This window comes from Rosa chinensis, chromosome 5, assembly GCF_002994745.2.
Source record: "Rosa chinensis cultivar Old Blush chromosome 5, RchiOBHm-V2, whole genome shotgun sequence".
Classification (NCBI taxonomy): domain Eukaryota; kingdom Viridiplantae; phylum Streptophyta; class Magnoliopsida; order Rosales; family Rosaceae; genus Rosa; species Rosa chinensis.
Window position 1 is genome coordinate 51247315 of NC_037092.1, and position 19343 is coordinate 51266657.

A 19343-nucleotide genomic window follows, 5' to 3' on the forward strand; every position below is an offset into this window, starting at 1 on the left:
CTTGGATAGGGAATTTCAGCTCCCAACACTTGTTCGTCATCTTCCTTTGGACGAAATGGATCTTTCCTTGCATCCAAACTTCGACCGATCATGGGAGTGCTAGCAGGATGTGCTTTGTCCATGTTATATCGCCTGACTTTTGGACATATGCAGACTCGTGGATTAATATTCCACAAACTCGGTGTTCTAGTTCAAGGCCTAGATAGAATCGAGTTTTCCCAAGATCCTTCATCTCAAATTCGGATTTCAAGTAGCTCGCGGTTTCTCTTATTTCATCAAGAGTACCAGTTATGTTCATATCATTGACATATACTACTACAATTGCAAATCCGGAACTTGTTTTCTTTATCAATACGCAGGGGCATAATTCATCGTTCTTATATCCCTTCCCAATCAAGTAGTCACTTAGACGGGTATACCATATCCGTCTGGATTGTTTCAATCCGTAAAGTGAGCATTTCAACTTAATTGCAAACGCACTCCGTGGTTTAGAGTCACTTGACTTGGGTAATGCAAGGCCATCAGGCACTTTTCATATATATCTCTGAATCTAGATCCCCATGGAGATATGCAGTAACCACATCTATGAGCTGCTTCTCCAGTCCTTTGGAAACTACTAAGCTAACTAAGTAGCGGAACGTTATAACGTCCATTACGGGAGAGTATGTCTCCTCGTAGTCAATTCCAGGGCGTTGTGAGAAACCTTGCGCCACAAGGCGAGCCTTGTACCTCTGGACTTCATTCTTCTCATTACGCTTTCTGACAAAGGTCCATTTATGTCCTACAGGCTTTACACTTGGTGGGGTTAGCACTACCTGACCAAATACCTGTCTCTTTGTCAGAGAATCTAATTCTGCCTGGATTGATTCATTCCATTTAGGCCAATCTGCTCTTTGTTGACATTTTTCAACAGAGCGTGGTTCGATATCATCGTGCTCTATGATTCCTTGAGCAACAGTATATATCATCAATGTGTATGGAAGATCTTTCTATCAACTCATACGTACTCTCGTAATCCTTTGAGATTTCTTTGTTCTCTGGAATCATTTCAAACATCGGAGCGTCCTCCAGTATTGATTCATGGACATAACTATAATCAGAGATAATCTCATGAGAGGGATTCTATACATTGATGATTGGTTTGTGCCTTACTCACCCTCTTCTTCCTTGGGTGAGTGTCAATCGAACCAAGTGACCTCCCCTTCTTCCTTGGGGAGCCACGGCCTCAACCACACCTCCACTAAGTGCGGTTGCAGTGCCTCTATCTGCGGCACCGTGCCCCTTGTTGGGGACTTCTAACCTTGCAGGCACATTTGCAGCTGGTATATGTGATCTCGTCACTTTTGCTATATCAGTAAACGCATCAGGCATCGAATCTGCTACGTTCTGAAGATCGATTATTCTTCACTTCACTTTCACTTTATGAAGTGCGGGGATCAAGATGAGACAGAGTGGGGACAAACCACGACAATTCCTGTCGTTCCCTTGAAAAATTCTTTTTCCTATCTCCCCCTAACGACGGGAAGACTGTCTCATCAAAGTGACAATCCGCAAATTTAGCGGTAAATAGATCGCCTGTCAAGGTTTCCAAAAAACAGATAATTGTTGGGGATTCGTGTCCAACATAAATACTTAATCGTCTCTGAGGACCCATTTTGGTGCGCTGTGGGGGCGCAATAGGCACATATACTGCTCAACCAAATATGCGTAAGTGTGAAGTGTCAGGCTCATATCCAGTTACCAATTGGTACGCAGAAAATGGTTGGCTAGCTGTGGGTAAACGAATAAGTAAAGCTGCGTGCAATATTGCATAACCCCATGCAGATATAGGCAGGTTGGTGCGCATAACCAATGCCCTAGCCACCATCTGTAGCCTTTTTGATGGTGGCTTCTGCGAGACCATTTTGTGTATGCACATGGGGTACATGATGCTCTACATCAATCCAAATAGATATGCAATAATCATCAAATGCTTTTGATGTAAACTCTCCAGCATTATCAAGCCTTATAGACTTGATAGGGTGATCAGGGTGGTGAGCCCTTAAACGTATAGTCTGTGCTAGGAGTATTGCAGCATTTCTTGTGGACAATAAAACGACATGTGACCAGATTGTCGAAGTATCCACCAGAACCATAAAGTACTTGAATGGTCCGCATTCTGGATGGATAGGTCCACAGACATCTCTTTGTATCCTTTGTAAGAATAGAATGTTTTGTTTTGTATCTTTAGCATAGGAAGGTCTCGATCCTGTTTTTGCTAAAGAGCAGGCTTTGCAAAACGAGTGATGTGCCTTTGAAATAGTCAATGAGGCATAATAGGAGGGAGGTAGTGCTTCTGGTACTTCATAAAGCAATGACTGCATTTGAGCAATCCTAGAATCGACACCTTGCAGTGTGGCGGATTTTTCTCCCATTTTTCACTCGAAAGAAGGGATGTCCGTGTGAGTTCTTGAAAAATACGGATCATCATGTCAGGACCTCGGTGCCATAGGTGGTCATGCAAAAGCCTGTATGAGTCAGTGTCCCACATTTCATTGTTGGTGACAGTATAGGATTCAATGATCCGAATCGTAGTGAGGTACAGTCCACTAAATTGACTCATAAGTTTCTCTAAGATGTGTTTCCTTCCACAGTCATTAGATGTAATATCAAGGTAGTCAGTTCCATTCTCACGGTGTGTTTTTACTGGATAATCATTGGCACAAATAGCTTTGAAACATTAACAAGGTTCGATTAGCTCTTGGTGCATATAGAGCGTCTATGACTTGAAATGTTGCGCCATTAGGCAGCAAAACTTTGGCAGTTCCTCGCCATTTTATTAGTTTTGATAATCCAATCATCGTAGTCACAGAGGAATTATAGGCTATTAGTTCAATGAATAATTGCCTATTTCTTAATATTGTGTGGGTAGTCCCACTATCATTTAAGCACTCAAGTTCTCCTCCATTCATTCCTACAAATAAATGGGAGGTATTTAGAAAATATAACTCATATTCTTTAGAGTATTTCTATTTGCGTAGAATGGTATTCTTTTCATTCTAATAATTTTTCTCTAGATGTATTGCTTTACATCTTTATAGTGCTATGTCGAACCATGTAAATATGTGTAGTAAATAAATTTGAATAAATTCAGTGCTTCAGAATAAAATTCAAAATTTATTAATAAGCCAACGATAATCAAATCAAGGTCTTGTTCAGAAATCTTATTCATCAATCCATGATTGAAAATAAACTTTAAGACCAAACAATAGTCTAATTAAAAATGAGGCATTATGCCTTCACAACTGTCTTTGGAAAATAAAATGAATAAAGCAGATCAGTCAAGATTGAGAGCATCCATTGACTTAGCAAGTTCCTCTTTGCCATTGGAGTCTGCAACTGTAAGGTTGACGTTTAGGTCATGACCTTCTTCTTCCATATAGTGAGCCACTTGTTCTTTAGACTCTCTATACCTCTTGTAATTGGCTGCTACTCTGTTGTTTGCTTGGCAGTTCTTGTACCAATGCCCAATGACTTCACACCTATAGCATGGTTCATTGTCAACTCTTTCCTTTGACATCTTGTTTCCATGATCCCCATGTCCCTTTCCACGTGGTGCATTGTGGCCACGTGGGTAGGGATCAGCACGTCTAAACCCCTTGCATTGGAGTTATTTCCACCTTTCATTTTTCCATAATTAGCCTCGGGAATTTTCTTTGTCCCAGTGGGCCTGGCATTGTTATTCAAGAGAATCTTATTTTGTCTCTCAGCCACTTGCAGTAGGCTTATCAACTTATTGAAGGTTGTGATTCTTTTGTTGTCATAATCCAACTGATACTGGTTCGCTAGTATAAAAGCTGAATTAGGAAAGGTGGTAAGAGTCTTGTAGATCATATCATCTTCTGTGATTTCCCTTCCACAGAAATTGAGACGTGCCTTTAAGCGCAACATGTCCTTGTTGAAGTCATTGACCTTTTTATAGTCAAGCAAGCGGATTCCATTCCACTGAACAGCCAGTCCTGGGAGCAAAGTATCGTGAATGTTTCCAAAACGTCCTTTAAGGGCATCCCACAGTGCTTTGGGTGTCTTCAACTGAAGGTACTCCCAGCGTAGGCTAGGATCAATATGTCGCCTCAGAAAAATTAAGGCATCTGCTTTCACCTTATTAGATAGGTCATCATCTTTGGGATCAGTAATGGTGGCAGTGTAGTCTTTTGCCACAAAGGCAGTTTCCATATCGGAAACCCAACGATGGTACTCAAGTCCTTCTGAGTCCAAGATGTCAAACTCAGGTCGAGTTGGATCTGCCATCTACATAAAACAAGAGAGAAGATATAAATTACGCAGTCATAAAGACATCCACGTAAATTATTTTCCAAACATATGAATTAGATTTCAAGACCAAGATTCGTAATTGTCACTTTTTTTTCGATGCTATGTGAAAATACTTTATCACAGTAAGTGAGTGTATAATGCGCATGAATTTTCATTATCATGGTCAAACGGTATTGATATGTTGCATTAAAAATAATCATAGTACATTTAAATATATCATATAAAAATAAACTACATGGCATGCTCAAATTTCACAAATATACAACAAATTATATACTACACATAATAATAGCAATAATATATCATGCGTAAAATAAAATATAAGTAATAGCATAATATAAAGGCATGCTTAGGAATAATTATATAAGAGTAAATAAAATTCACAAAACATGCTCACAATTGCATAATAAAAACATAAGCAATAAAATATAAAGCATGCTTAAACATAATTATAAATCATGCTTAAATATAATGATATAAAACATAAATAATAAGGCATGCTTAAAACAATCAAAATTATCTAACTAAACATGCTCAAAAGTTCTAATTATAAATAATGAAAATATGCCATAGTATGAAAATAAATAAAAGAGAACATACTTGGTCGCGATAAAATAAAACAATTCTAGCGCACGCGCGTGTTGATGCAGGCGTGCGTAGCGATGTTTTTGGGGGTGAGAAAAACTTGGCTGCTTCCTTTTTTTTCAGCAGTGGGCCTTGTTTTTTTTTTTTCTTTCTTTTGCTTTTTTTTTTTCTGGGCTGCAAGCCTTTTTCTTTTTTTTTTCTTGTCTGGGCCGCAGGGCCACTCTTTTTTTTCTTTTTCTGGCTGGGCTGTAGAGCCCCCTTTTTTTTTTTTTCAATTACCACTTTTTTTTCTTGGGTCGGGTCCTGTTCTTTGGGCCGGGTTTTTTTTTCGCTTCTTCTTCTTTGTTTTTTTTTTTTTCTCTCTGTCCTTTTTTTTTTTTCTTGCAGGGCTACTGTTGTTGGGCGAGCAGGCCGAGGCTGGATCGGACGATGTGCGGCCGGAAGATCGATCTGGACGTCTGGAGGCGGTGGTAGGATCTACGCTGCAGGCGCAGTTCAAGGGCTGCGTCGGAGATGGGCTGCAGGGGAGCGACTGGAGATGATGGCCTGGAGAAGACGGCGCCGGTCTGTGGGGCTGGACGAGGCCGGCTGTGGGGTGCAGGCGCGAGGGCGATGCGTGCGGGGCAGTGGGCTGGAGTCGGCTCGGCGGTGCCGGGATCGGGTGAGGCTACAACGACGCAGTCGGACCGAGCGGATGACACAGATGGGTTCTGGGTTCTGGAACCGGAACTGAGATGGAGGATAAGGGGAAGAAGGCACCCAGCAGGTACGTGTGGGCTGGCCGGTCTGGACGAGCTGGTGGCTGAACTGGACGTTGCTGGGCTTACTGCTCTTGGGGATTGTTGGGGAATGCCGCTGGGATTGGTGTGGAGGGAAGCAGACGGCGTGCAAAGCTAGCCTATCTAGGCCGAGTCGTGCCGGCCGAAATTTTTTTTCTGAATTGGGTGGCGGCAGAGAAAGAGGAAAATATGGTTTTCTTCTAGGGTTTTTTTTTTTTTTTTGTTTCGATAGAAAGAAAACTAGAAAATTAGGATTTTTTTATCTGTAGCTATTTGCTCTGAGCGTGCTGATAACGTGTAAAAGTAAAATGCAATTGGAATTGGTCTACTCATTTCATTCATAACCCCTTTATATAGGGATAGGATTACAATGGAAATATCAATTACATTGATGATACTAAATGTTGATTGAGCTGTGATTTGTAATTGCTTGATTCCCTCTTCGTCTGTTTCTTTGACGAAGGCACATAATGTGCTTTTCCTTTAACAAGAACGTGTTTTTATCCACAACAGCTTCTAAAAGCAATATTTGGGTTGCTTCTAAAATCTGCTGCTAATGACCTGTAACTTTCAATTAAAGCTGCTTTTTATTTATTTACCAAACACATTAAAATCTAAAATTTTAAATAAAAACTGATTTTTTTAAAAGTGAAACAATTCCAAACTGAGCTTAAGGAGTACTGACCAAATGAGCAATTTTACTCAAAACCATGGAGGTGAAGATGAATATTTACTGTCATTGACGAGCATTTGATAATATATACGAGTTTAATTGAGATCTGGGTGCTCTATCATCATCAAGAAGATTTGGATGATGGGCAGCAACAAGAATTTAACTAAATCTAATTTTTGGTTTGCAAAATTGAATCTTTATGATCTAGATAGGTTTCTAGGAATACTCAGACCAAACAAGAAGATTTCCCAGAAATTGCAGAAGAAGACAAATTGACGGCTTTTGATCGTCGTTCCATTTTCTCAGACCCTCCTCTTCTCTCCCATCTCTTCAGTCTGCTTGGTTTCTCTAGACTTTCTTTTCCATGTAAAATTCACCATTGCACCATGCATAGTTTATTAGTTTTTCAATCTGAACATATTTCTTTTTGCTTTCTTCATTGTCCTTTTGCATTTATATGCTTGGGTGATTATCACTGCGTCATTCTTGATAGGTAATAAAGCAACTTGTTTATTTTGATTCGATCAGCAAGGAGGTAGGGTTGGACGTCATTTTGATTGAGAGAGTCGTGTATATTGTAATTGGATTTGGTATAATCGGCCAAGGAGGTGAGTTTGATATCTGGAACCCATTATTCATGGTAGAAGAGAGATTTTTAGAGAAACAAACTTTCAAAAGAAGACGATGAAAGAGATTGATGTGGAAGGACGTCATAGAAACAAGACGTCATTAGTCTTGAAAACCCAAATTTTGAGTAATTAATAGTCTTTGTGCTGAAGCAGGTAATTATAGGCCTTTGGATTTCAAATCGATGGATAATATTCAAAGTCAAGGACAGCAAAGGATAAGTGGTTTTCAATTTTAGCTCATAGGGAGCTGCACATATGCATAGGAAATATTGATGAATAGTTTCTTGAATTTTGATTCCATATGTCATAATTGTTGGTGAGAGATAAGACTGATAAGTTAGTAGTCTAGTATTTCATTGTAGCTCCGTAAATAGTGTTTTCTAACATTTAGTGTTTTACTAGAAACCATAATTGGTGTTATGTTCGTACTGTTGTGTCATCTCTATGGCGTTATTATCGAGGATTATTCGTTTTATTGTTGGTGCTTTCTGGTTGTCAACGTGATGGTGAATCGCCCTTACACGTGGTCTGGTTGTTTTGGGACACGGTGTCGAAAAGGGTGAAGTTGTTCATCTTAATGTTGGTGACTGGGTTGTATCGTTACACTCGGGATTGGTTACTATTCATTGTAGCCCGCGCGTATGGGCGTAAAATTTGGTTAGGGGTTTGGCCATTTTGGCTCATGGATGTCATTCATATTGACGGACCCGTAACTATGGATCAGGTTCCTGGTGTTGATATCACAACCGGTCGTTCCAATGCTTTGTAATCTGTTTGGTTATTAGTGGAATTTTCTTCTTCTAAAAAAAAAAAAATAGAAACCATAATTGATTAGATAGGGAAACTGCACAGTTTCCCTATAATTTTTGGTATTATAGGGAAACAAAAGTTAAAGCTTCAAGCAATTTTTCTTCTCCAAGTCCAACAAATTTCCTATTTTACAGTAATCTCTAAAATCTCTATATTTATTCCTTAAAATTTTAGAGATTACTGTAAATTTAAAAAATTTTGTTTTCTCTTTCCTCACTATCCCTAAAATGGGGATAGTTATATGGAATCTGTTTGAGCAAAAGATGCTCATTTTTCATTCAAATAGAGAAAAATCAAAATGTGAAAAAGCTGTTGGAGTTGCTCTAAAGCCTATACAACGAGCTCGGTGAATGAGTTGTTAAGAGATTGAGCACCGATATATCCTTGAATATGATGTGCAGATATAATTTATATTCCAATTCAAGACCAATGGTTGTAACTATAACTCCCTTATAATAATTTGTTACGGTTACATATGGTTTGTCCCATTTGTTAACGCATGCAGAGAAGGGAGCGCAAAACATTATCTATTTATCTTTGGTTTTTCTCCATTATTTTACCCAAAAAAAGAAATTTGTCCCGAAGCACAAAACAGAAAAGGAAAACCGAAAAAGAACGGAAGAGATGTAAAAAAGCGCAAGGAAAATGTTTAATTAACATGTGCAGTTGTGCACTGTGATAATCATCCTCTTTCCCTTCCACCTATTTCGTATAAAAACTCAAGGAATAAAAAAAGAAAAAGAAAAATTTCCACCACTCTCTCTCTCTCTCTCTCTCTCTCTCTCTTTCTCTGAGGAGTTAAAGCTGTTTCTCTCTCTTCTTCTGCAACTCATAAGCAGATCATACCTCACCTGGATTTTCCTCACCTTTTCCGTCACTTGCTCGCCAGATTCTCCGTCACTGACCGGGTGGACTCGGTTAACTCGGAGCTGACCAACTCGGCGCTTCCGCGATTGCCGGAATATAACTAAATTCTCGCCTGCTTTCATTCACACGCTTTAGCGCCGTGAGAAGCTGACCGAGTTCAGCTGAGTGGCCGCAATGATAGATTCAAGTGTTGGTGGAGATTTGAAGCTGTTCGGCGCCGGCGATATGCGGCTGGATTTGGAGGCGGAGTCGAGAATCGGCGACTGGCACTGTTTGGCACTGGTTAGATGCAGTTAGGGTTTTTGCGAGGAGGAAAAGTAATGTCGCGGACGGATAGGATGGCTTCTGATCTTAGCAGGACCACCGGTCCGGTCGAAAGAGACATCGAGCAGGTACTCTAGCTCCGCTTCTTTTTTGCCGGTTTAGTTTTCCGTTACGGATTGTTTAGCTGCAAGTGTTGGATTTATTGCTTTGATTAGCTGCAAAAGTGTTTGATTGACTGGTATTGTTTGTTGTAAGGTGCTTTACTGATGATCATACTTGTGGTATTATTATTTGCATTTTTTTCGTGCTTTGCTGGAATTGTTTCGAGGCTAGTTATTGAATTAGCACAACATTGGCTACTCTTAGTTGCGGTTACCTTGTAAACAAGGGAATGCAAGGAACCGAATGCATAGATCATCAGGTTGAGTTAGTCGTTACTGTCTTTTGCTATGCTTGTTTCTATGCTGATACTGTTTTATCAGTGACAACGGATATTCTCAATATAGTGGTATAATTATGGAAAAAATAAGATAGGAAATAATAATTGGGGGTTGGTGGAATAGGATATCTCAATTTGTTCTCCACAACAATTCCTGGCAAGATTTGGATATAAGAGCTTTTTCCCTCTTCAGCACCTTCCATTGCCAATATGTTTCTCTTGTATCAACGGCTTTGGACTGGCAGTTACAAATACTGTATTCCTAACCTTGTACTGCAACTCGATTGCCCATTGATACAAAAAAAAAATAAAAAAATAAAAAACCTCATCACATGAGATATGTTGCTAAGCTACTTGAGATTCTAGGTTCTCGAAAATAGTAAAAGAAGGTGAAATCCTCTGTAAAATTGTTAAAGGGGTCCTAATACCACAACAGGTTTCAAATGATTGCTTCTATGTACTGATACATTTCCATTCTTTTCTTTAAAATTTATACGTCCTATTCACATATTGTGAATTTTGTTCATTGTTTTCCTTGTCCTGTTCATTCATTTCTTCCCACTTGCAAATGTGCTGAAAGTGCTTAAGTTAGATTCTTGGTTGATCTTAACAACAGGCCATTACTGCTTTAAAGAAAGGAGCATACTTGCTCAAGTACGGAAGAAGGGGAAAGCCCAAGTTCTGCCCCTTCCGCCTTTCTAATGTAAGTTTACTTCTTAATATCTGGATATAGTATTGCAATATTGTCTCTGTGTCTGGCTTTTTTTTTTTTTTTTTTTTTTTTCCTTCCTTACATAGGAAATACACTTTTTGTCTGCCTTCTTCATTTTTTTATTATAAGAAACAAAATTTTTGTACAATACTTGAATAAAATACAGATTGTGAGTATGGACAATAAAGCCTTGAAACGGCTAGGCTACTATACCTGGAAACAGCAAATACATTAGAACCACCTATTTAGATCATTACAACACAGCAGCATTCCAGTCCATCAAAATTAAGGAAACTGAATATTCCGAAGTAGATGACCATAATGATATCAAAAAAGAATCCTTTCCTGTAAGTGCAACCATTAGTTACACCTATGCACATTCCTCTGCAACAGTTTCATCAGATAACTTTATTGCGCGCGTGTGTCTGTGTGTATTGTATTTACAAGGCAGGAATTGTGCTTGTCATTTGTGCGATCTTCGTGGCAGTAGTTTCATGCAATGCTGCTAATCTTCCAACAAATTCTTTTTGCCAATAGATATTAATTGTTATTGAATTTTTCCCCTCAGGATGAGTCCGTTCTAATATGGTTCTCAGGGAAGGAGGAAAAACACCTTAAACTCAGCCATGTTTCTAGAATTATATCCGGGCAACGCACTGTAAGTCTCTTTGAAAATACAACATTATATTATCTGTACTTGCATTGTTATGACTACATTATAAAGTTGTTATGTTGTGAGTGCATGACGAATCAAATGTTGTTTTTTCATTGCTCTTGCTCCTTAAGTTTGTTTAAGGTTCTTACAACAGTTTGTTACTTTTTCAAGTATTCTGATTTTAGTGGTGTTAGTCCCGCTAACACTTTCACCACTACCATATATGTCAGTTGCTGGGCTTTGTATTTGTTTTTGTTTTTTTTTTTTCTTTTCAAAAGCTTCATGTTATTCTAATATGTCCTGATCAACCATTTATATTTCTTCCAGCCAATCTTTCAGAGGTATCCACGGCCTGAAAAGGAGTATCAGTCATTTTCTCTTATTTATAATGATAGATCACTGGATTTGGTAAGGATTGCTCTGTTGTTTTATTTTCTACATCATTCTCCTATAATAAGTTTCTATCCTGTGTCATATTAAATTTGTTTAGTGTGGGTGTCTTCAAGTTTACTCTAATCTAGCACTGGTTCTTATTTACTAGATTTGCAAGGATAAAGATGAAGCTGAGGTATGGTTCAGTGGCTTAAAAGCATTAATATCACGCAGCCACCATCGAAAATGGAGAACAGAGTCAAGGAGCGATGGAGTTCCATCTGAAGCAAATAGTCCGAGAACTTATACACGGAGAAGTTCTCCTCTGAATTCTCCATTTGGGAGTAATGATAGCTTACAGAAGGTACAGTTTCCATCTCGTTTGTATGATTGCATTGCTTATGTTGAAAAACAGAAGTTATACTCTTCTTTGTTAAATTCAGGATGGTGCAGATCACCTTCGCCTTCATAGTCCATTTGAAAGTCCTCCTAAAAATGGTCTGGATAAGGCACTATCAGATGTGATACTATATGCTGTCCCTCCCAAGGGTTTTTTCCCTTCAGATTCAGCTAGTGGTTCAGTACATTCTGTGTCATCAGGAGGCTCGGAAAGTGTACACGGTCAGATGAAGGCAATGGCAATGGATGCATTTAGAGTTAGTCTATCCAGTGCTGTTAGCTCATCAAGCCAAGGTTCTGGTCATGATGATGGTGATGCCTTAGGAGATGTTTTCATTTGGGGGGAAGGCACAGGAGATGGTGTTGTTGGTGGTGGTTCTCATAGAGTTGGAAGTAGTTTTGCTGCCAAAATGGATTCTTTATTGCCTAAACCTTTAGAATCTGCAGTGGTACTCGACGTCCAAAACATTGCCTGTGGTGGACGACATGCAGCTCTAGTAACCAAGCAAGGAGAGATTTTTTCTTGGGGAGAGGAATCTGGGGGCAGGCTTGGGCATGGTGTAGATGTTGATGTTTTGCATCCAAAGCTTATTGATGCCCTCAGTAATGTGAACATTGAGCTTGTTGCTTGTGGTGAGTACCATACAAGTGCTGTTACCTTTTCCGGTGATCTGTACACATGGGGTGATGGCACTTACAATTTTGGTCTACTTGGGCACGGAAATGAAGTGAGTCACTGGGTTCCCAAAAGAGTAAATGGGCCCTTGGAGGGTATACATGTCTCATCTATATCTTGTGGACCCTGGCACACAGCTGTTGTAACCTCTGCCGGGCAATTGTTTACTTTTGGTGATGGCACATTTGGTGTTCTAGGACATGGAGATAGGAAAAGTGTTTCAATTCCCAGGGAAGTGGAATCCCTTAAGGGTCTTCGCACTGTGCAAGCAGCTTGTGGGGTGTGGCATACTGCTGCTGTTGTAGAAGTCATGGTTGGCAATTCAAGTTCGAGCAACTGTTCTTTAGGAAAGTTGTTCACCTGGGGAGATGGCGATAAAGGTCGGCTTGGGCATGGTGACAAGGAAGCAAAACTCGTGCCTACCTGTGTTGCAGCTCTTGTCGATCCCAACTTTTGTCAAGTTGCTTGTGGACATAGTATGACAGTTGCTCTTACTACATCTGGCCATGTATACACAATGGGCAGTCCTGTTTATGGCCAGTTAGGAAACCCTCAAGCTGATGGAAAGCTCCCCAGTCGGGTCGAGGGAAAGCTCTTCAAGAGTTTTGTGGAAGAAATTTCTTGTGGTGCCTATCATGTTGCAGTTTTAACTTCAAGAACTGAGGTTTATACATGGGGAAAAGGAGCAAATGGTCGTTTAGGTCATGGGAACATTGATGATCGTAATTCTCCCACATTAGTTGAAGCTCTGAAAGATAAGCAAGTCAAAAGTATTGCCTGTGGTGCTAATTTTACTGCAGCTATCTGCCTTCATAAATGGGTTTCTGGAGTTGATCAATCAATGTGTTCAGGCTGCCGCCTTCCATTCAATTTTAAAAGAAAACGCCATAATTGTTATAATTGTGGTCTTGTTTTCTGTCATTCTTGCAGCAGTAAGAAGTCACTCAAGGCTTCTATGGCACCAAATCCCAACAAACCGTATCGTGTCTGTGACAATTGTTTTAGTAAACTGAGAAAAGCTATAGAAACTGATCATTCATCCCAGTCTTCTGTGAGCAGAAGAGGAAGTATCAATCAGGGCTCAAGTGACAGCATTGATAAAGACGATAAATTGGATTCCAGATCTCGTGTGCAACTTGCTAGATTTTCTTCTATGGAATCTCTGAAGAATGTGGAAACACGTTCTTCAAAGAAAAATAAGAAACTAGAATTCAATAGTAGTCGAGTCTCGCCTGTTCCAAATGGAGGTTCGCAGTGGGGAGCTCTTAATATTTCTAAATCATTTAATCCAGTATTTGGGTCATCCAAGAAGTTCTTCTCTGCTTCTGTTCCTGGATCCAGAATTGTTTCTAGAGCAACATCCCCCATTTCTAGGCGCCCCAGCCCACCTCGTTCTACAACACCAACTCCAACTCTAGGAGGACTTACATCACCAAAGATTGCTGTAGATGATAGTGCTAAAAGGACCAATGAAAGCCTTAGCCAGGAGGTTATCAAGCTAAGAGCACAGGTACCCACTACTGTTCTTTTTATTTTTCAACAACTAGAGCACAGGTGTAGGGTCTCTTGTAAATTTAGTTGTTTATTTTGTCTGTTTCCCTTCACCAATTTTAATTTTGATGAAATAAAATTTAGTTTGTGCACCTAGTTGTAGAAATTAAATAGCCTTTGCAATTTGATTTTGGAAACTTATTTTTGTTTTGGCATTTGAACTTCAGATTATCAAAAAATTGACCATCTATCGATATCATCAAATTTGATACGTATGTATCCTTTGTCTGTGATGCTTACGGCTTCTCAGTGACTTGCATTTCAACTTTAAAGATTGACTAGTTAGTTTTTACATGGTATAATCAATCCTTTCAGTCCTGCAACAATAGAAACAATTCCAACATAAAGTGGCCATTTTAGTCTTGTGAATTTCTGATCAGTAAATATGTATAATACATATCTTTTAGCATGGGAGAAGGACCATGGCGGTTAAGACTTCCTTTCAGGTCCATCATGGGTTAGTTATGGTGTTCTTTTAGGTTACATGGTGCAATCCATAATTGCCATTGATCCGCAGCAGATTTCATTGTAATAGGTATTTTGTCAGCTGACTCAGCTCTGAGTCTATAGGGATTTTGAACAGTTGGTGTTGGCTTTTGGTTGACTTGGTAACTGTGAAGACCTGTTGTTCTGTTTACAGTTGGGTCGGCCTGGGTTTACTGCATGTCCTTGTAACTTTTTGAAGTTATGGTAGTAATGGACTATTTGATATCAGGCCTGCCACAACAGAAAAAGAAGTATTTTGACACAAAGGAAAATAATATCTATGTTGAAATGACTTGAATAAATTCAAGTGAAACAAGTATTTGCAGATATTGAAGGAAACAACTAGGCACAATGTTTTGATAGCATGTAATAGAAGATAAAGTTCATTGTATTCAAATGAGTGCCAGGCAACTCCATGAGCCTGTCCTTTAGTGATAGGGCAATTAATGAGAAACATCGCTAAGGGAAAAGGGAAGAGACAGTTAAGAAATTAAAACAACCATGTTACTTTCTCAATTGTTAGCCAAATAAGTGTTTCTCTAGATGTTTTATGTTATGAGTTTGGAAGTGTTTTCAGGTTACACCATTTAATTTTCCTTCCAGGATCGACTTTTATATTAGACTTCTTCAGTTTTCTCTTTCTGCATTATGACTGACCAAGTTTGTCTCTTAGGTTGAAAGTCTTGCTCGAAAATCCCAACTACAGGAAGTGGAGCTGGAAAGAGCAACTAAACAGCTGAAAGATGCAATAGCAATTGCAGATGCAGAGACTGCAAAATGCAAAGCCGCAAAGGAAGTAATCCAGTCACTGACTGCACAAGTAAGATGAATATTTATGTGCCTGTTTTTATTGATCATTTGGTTTTCTTATGGGATGTACCCTGTAAACTTGACTAGCCTCTTTTATCAAGAAAATGCTTTTTTTCCTAGTTATGTGCATTCAGAGAAATTCCTCAGAATCTTCTTGAAAAAAGAGAACTTCCTCTGAAACAAACTTTAAAGTAAATAAAACAAATAAAAACACAATTTCGAAATTTCAAAAATTCATTTTATGTTTTAAATTGCAGACATGCTTTCTTAGTTTGTGGTAGCTAATTTCATCACTGTTCTTTTGGCTCCATTAGTACCTAGGTGGAGGAAGTGAGATTAATTTAGTTTTCTGGGATCTCCAAAACTCCCATACCAGTTTAATCCTGATTCTGACTTATTTTTCATCTGGTAAAGATCAACCATTGTGACAAACATTAATTTAGATTAATTTTCATTGGGTCCTTTTGCTGTAAGTTCTGCTCTTTTGCTGTAAGTTCTGCTAGGTCTTGAAAAATGTGATTCCATTGTATCTAGATTCTAGAATGGTGAATAAATGTGCGCCTCAATCTGATTTATAGTTTTCATTGACATTGGTTTATTGATAATTCTCTGTGCTAAAGATCAAACTTTTCCTGTCTTATGACAAATGTGTGTCAACATATTTCCCACATAGCATATGCCTCAATTTCATTGCCCAGAAATTCCTCAGTTCATATAAAACTTAGAAGCCTATTTTTTGTGGACCTGTCTATAGTGGTTGTAATTGTACCTTTTTGCAATAAAGTTTAGTTCCTTATTAAAATTAAGTCAAGCTTAGTACTGTCACTTGGGCTCTCATCACTCTCTTGCCAATGATTCGTGTTTTGTATCTGTTGATCAGTTGAAGGACATGGCTGAAAGACTGCCTGTTGGAGCAGCACGGAATATCAAATCACTCTCTCTTGCTTCTTTGGGTTCTGATCCTCCCAATGAAGTTTCTGGTGCTTCTATTGATCAATTGAATGGTCAAGCAACATGCCAAGGACCAGACTCCAATGGATCAAACATCCAGTTGCTTTCTAATGGATCCAGTACCACCAGTAACCGCAGTTCAGGTCACAACAAACAGGGGAATTCGGACTTAGCGACTAGAAATGGGAACAGAACCAAAGAAAGTGAATCTTGTAATGAGACTGAATGGGTTGAGCAAGATGAGGCGGGTGTATATATTACACTTACTTCCCTACCAGGAGGTGTCAAGGATCTCAAGAGAGTTCGCTTCAGGTATGTTATACATGCCTACCTTAGGAAATTGATGTGCATGTACACGTGTGTGTGTTAAAAAAGAAGAAGAGAGGATTAGATCTTGAGACAAGAATCAGTTTATGTTGGTCTTAATAAACCTTGTCCCATTTAGATGGATTACTAATAATATATGTATCATATCAAATTTTAATTTGTTGAGGATAATAAAGAATTCAAAAAGGAGTGGTGACTTGAGGTTTGTAGGTGCAGCAACAGCTGTGAAGAGTGAGAAAATCTTTTGTATTTACTTGCATTCTAGAATTTGAGCTTCTCCTCATTAAACTGATGGAACAATTTTATTGTTGTTGAATGCAGTCGTAAGCGATTTAGTGAGAAACAAGCAGAACAATGGTGGGCAGAGAACCGGGCAAGAGTATATGAACAATACAATGTGCGTATGGTAGACAAGTCTAGTGTAGGTGTTGGGAGTGTAGACTTGGCTCACTGACATGTGGATACATACAATCATTTGTACATGAAATTGTCTATTTCAGATCAAGCTTGGGTTATCGAGGTCGAAGTGGTTAATTAGAATTTTCTTTCATTCCTAAAGAGGAGTGAGGGAGCCAAGGCTTGGTATAGGAGAGAATTTAGATGGGTTTGATTGTTTGCTTTTCCCTTTTTCTTATAATTTTTTTTCTCTTATTCTCCTTGATTTTGTATTCCATTTTTTTCCCTATGGTATTTGTGTGGGGGTTTGAGGGTGAGAAATGTAAATTTGTAGTAGGTCGCTGGCTCTTGTGGAAAGCAGCTTCCATGTAAATTCCGTAAGTGAATGCATTTGCAGAGTTTTTTCGCCTTCTTTTCTGCACCAGATATAAATGTGGTCAGGCAATGATATGAGCAGCAAGAGTTTATGTTCTGAGGTTGCTTATCTTGATTAGTCTTATGGTTTCAACATGAATTTTTATCTATTTATTCTGTGGGTCCTTCACCCATAGCACAGATTCTACGTAAAACATTCTTAGAGCAAGTTCACCCGTTAGGTCACCAGGTCACGGTCACCAGGGCAGGAAACTATTTACTGCCACTGGATCTTTGCTTCCAACCCGTTGGGTCAGGGTCACCGGTCAGTTACTGTTTATCAAATATTTTAATTATTATTTTTGGAAAATGTATGACGTAAATAAATAGTATTGATAAACAATTTGAAAATGCAACCAAAGAAAATTTTATTGGTAGACAAATTATATGTCCACCGACACTTTTTTTTTTTACTCCACCGACAGTGTTATCATATATACACCACCGACAAAGTTTTTGAAAAGTGTGAAAATATTTGTAACTCCACCGACACTTTTATCATGTACACCACCGACAAAGTTTTTGAAAAGTGTGAAATTTTTTTTAACTCCACCGACAAAGTTTTTAAAAAGTGTGAAAATATTTGTAACTCCACCGACACTTTTATCACATGCACACCACCGACAAGTTTTTTGAAAAGTGTGAAAATTTTTAAAAATCCACCGACACTTTTATCACATGCACACCACCGACAATTTTTTTGAAATGAGTGAGTGATAACCCACCGACACTTTTATGTGTGGAAAATTTCAATAAATAGACATGATGTTTTCACTACATACACACACCATCCGAGCTTAACAAACCTTCACCCTTTTCATATCTCTAGCATTACATATTTCCTAAATTTCCCTCGTTGCAATGAACAATTTGTGGGATAAAATTCGACAGTCTCAGGATGAAGATGATGAAGAGATGATGGCCACCAACGCCATTGTCATGGCTGCAGTAGCAGAAGAATCTGGAAACCAACACCGTGGGCGCGGTTCCCATCCGGGTCGTGCACCAAATGAGGAACGACTTAGAGAAGAAAGGGGCAAAGGTATGTTGGCCTACTACTTTGTCGACCGGCCAGTGTTCAAAGATGCGGAGTTCCGAACACGTTACAGGATGAGTCTCAATCTCTTCCAGCGTATATCTACTGACCTTTGCCAGTATGATCGTTACTTTGTTCAAAGGTCAGATGCTACTGGCAAAGTCGGACTGCTTCCGGAGCAGAAGATGACAGCTGCCTTGCGAATGCTTGCGTACGGTGCAGGGGCAGATCAATGTGCTGAGTATTGTAGGATGGCGAAATCCACCTCCGTCGCAGCCCTTCAGCACTTCACACGAGGAATTGTTGATCTTTACTCAACAAAATACCTCCGCGCTCCAACTGCAGCCGACCTCAGACAACTTCTTGCCAAAGTTGAGAGGAGAGGTTTTCCAGGAATGATTGGGAGCATCGACTGTATGCATTGGCAATGGAAGAATTGTCCGACAGGTTGGGCTGGAGAATATAGTGGTAGGAAACAGATCCCCACTATCATCCTGGAAGCAGTCGCATCCTACGACACCTGGATTTGGCACGCATTCTTTGGAATGCCTGGAGCATGCAACGACCTGAACGTCTTGGCAAAGTCTTCGTTGTTTGATGAGCTTACCGCTGGTAGAGCACCTCTAATCCAATTCCAAGTTAACAACAGAGCTCACAGTCTAAGGTACTATCTCGCCGACGGTATTTATCCTCGATGGGTGACTTTCTTGAAAACTGTTCGAAATCCTACACGCCCCAAGGAAATTGAGTTTGCAAAGGCTCAAGAGGGGTATAGGAAGGATGTAGAAAGATGTTTTGGTATATTACAGTCACGGTTTGGTATTGTTAGAGGAGCTGCTCGTGGGTGGCATAAAGAGGACCTTCGATACATTATGTTAAGTGTATTATATTACACAACATGATTGTCGAAAATGAACGACCTGAAGACAGCGATGATGAGTTGGAGTCTGATGATGAGGAGGATAATAATATGAGGCCCAGGATTGCTGAGGTATGGGAAGGACCAACCGGTAGAGACTTTGATCCTGTTGGTAGAGATGCTCATCATATGAACGGATTCATGGACCGCTACTAACAAATTAGATCTGAGCACAGTCACTCCAACCTTCAGCAAGACCTCATTCAACACTTTTGGGAATTTCAAGGCAATAGGAGAATATAGATCTGCTATTTGTGTGTGTTTTCTATTAGTTTTTAT

The 19343-nt window shown here is 39.3% G+C and overlaps 2 protein-coding genes across 2 annotated transcripts; both read left to right on the forward strand.

Annotated features, from left to right (window-relative positions):
- The first annotated feature begins 8516 nt into the window (after positions 1–8516).
- On the forward strand, positions 8517–17170 carry LOC112202625 (PH, RCC1 and FYVE domains-containing protein 1). Its single transcript, XM_024343623.2, has 9 exons — positions 8517–9049; positions 9977–10063; positions 10641–10730; positions 11055–11135; positions 11269–11463; positions 11543–13684; positions 14885–15031; positions 15902–16284; positions 16621–17170. Exons 1-9 carry the CDS (start codon positions 8945–8947, stop codon positions 16751–16753), a joined length of 3363 nt encoding a protein of 1120 aa, XP_024199391.1. The 5' UTR covers positions 8517–8944; the 3' UTR covers positions 16754–17170.
- Positions 17171–17970: 800 nt separating this feature from the next.
- On the forward strand, positions 17971–19047 carry LOC112203981. Its single transcript, XM_040505891.1, has one exon. It carries the CDS (start codon positions 17971–17973, stop codon positions 19045–19047), a length of 1077 nt encoding a protein of 358 aa, XP_040361825.1.
- The last annotated feature ends 296 nt before the right edge of the window (positions 19048–19343 follow it).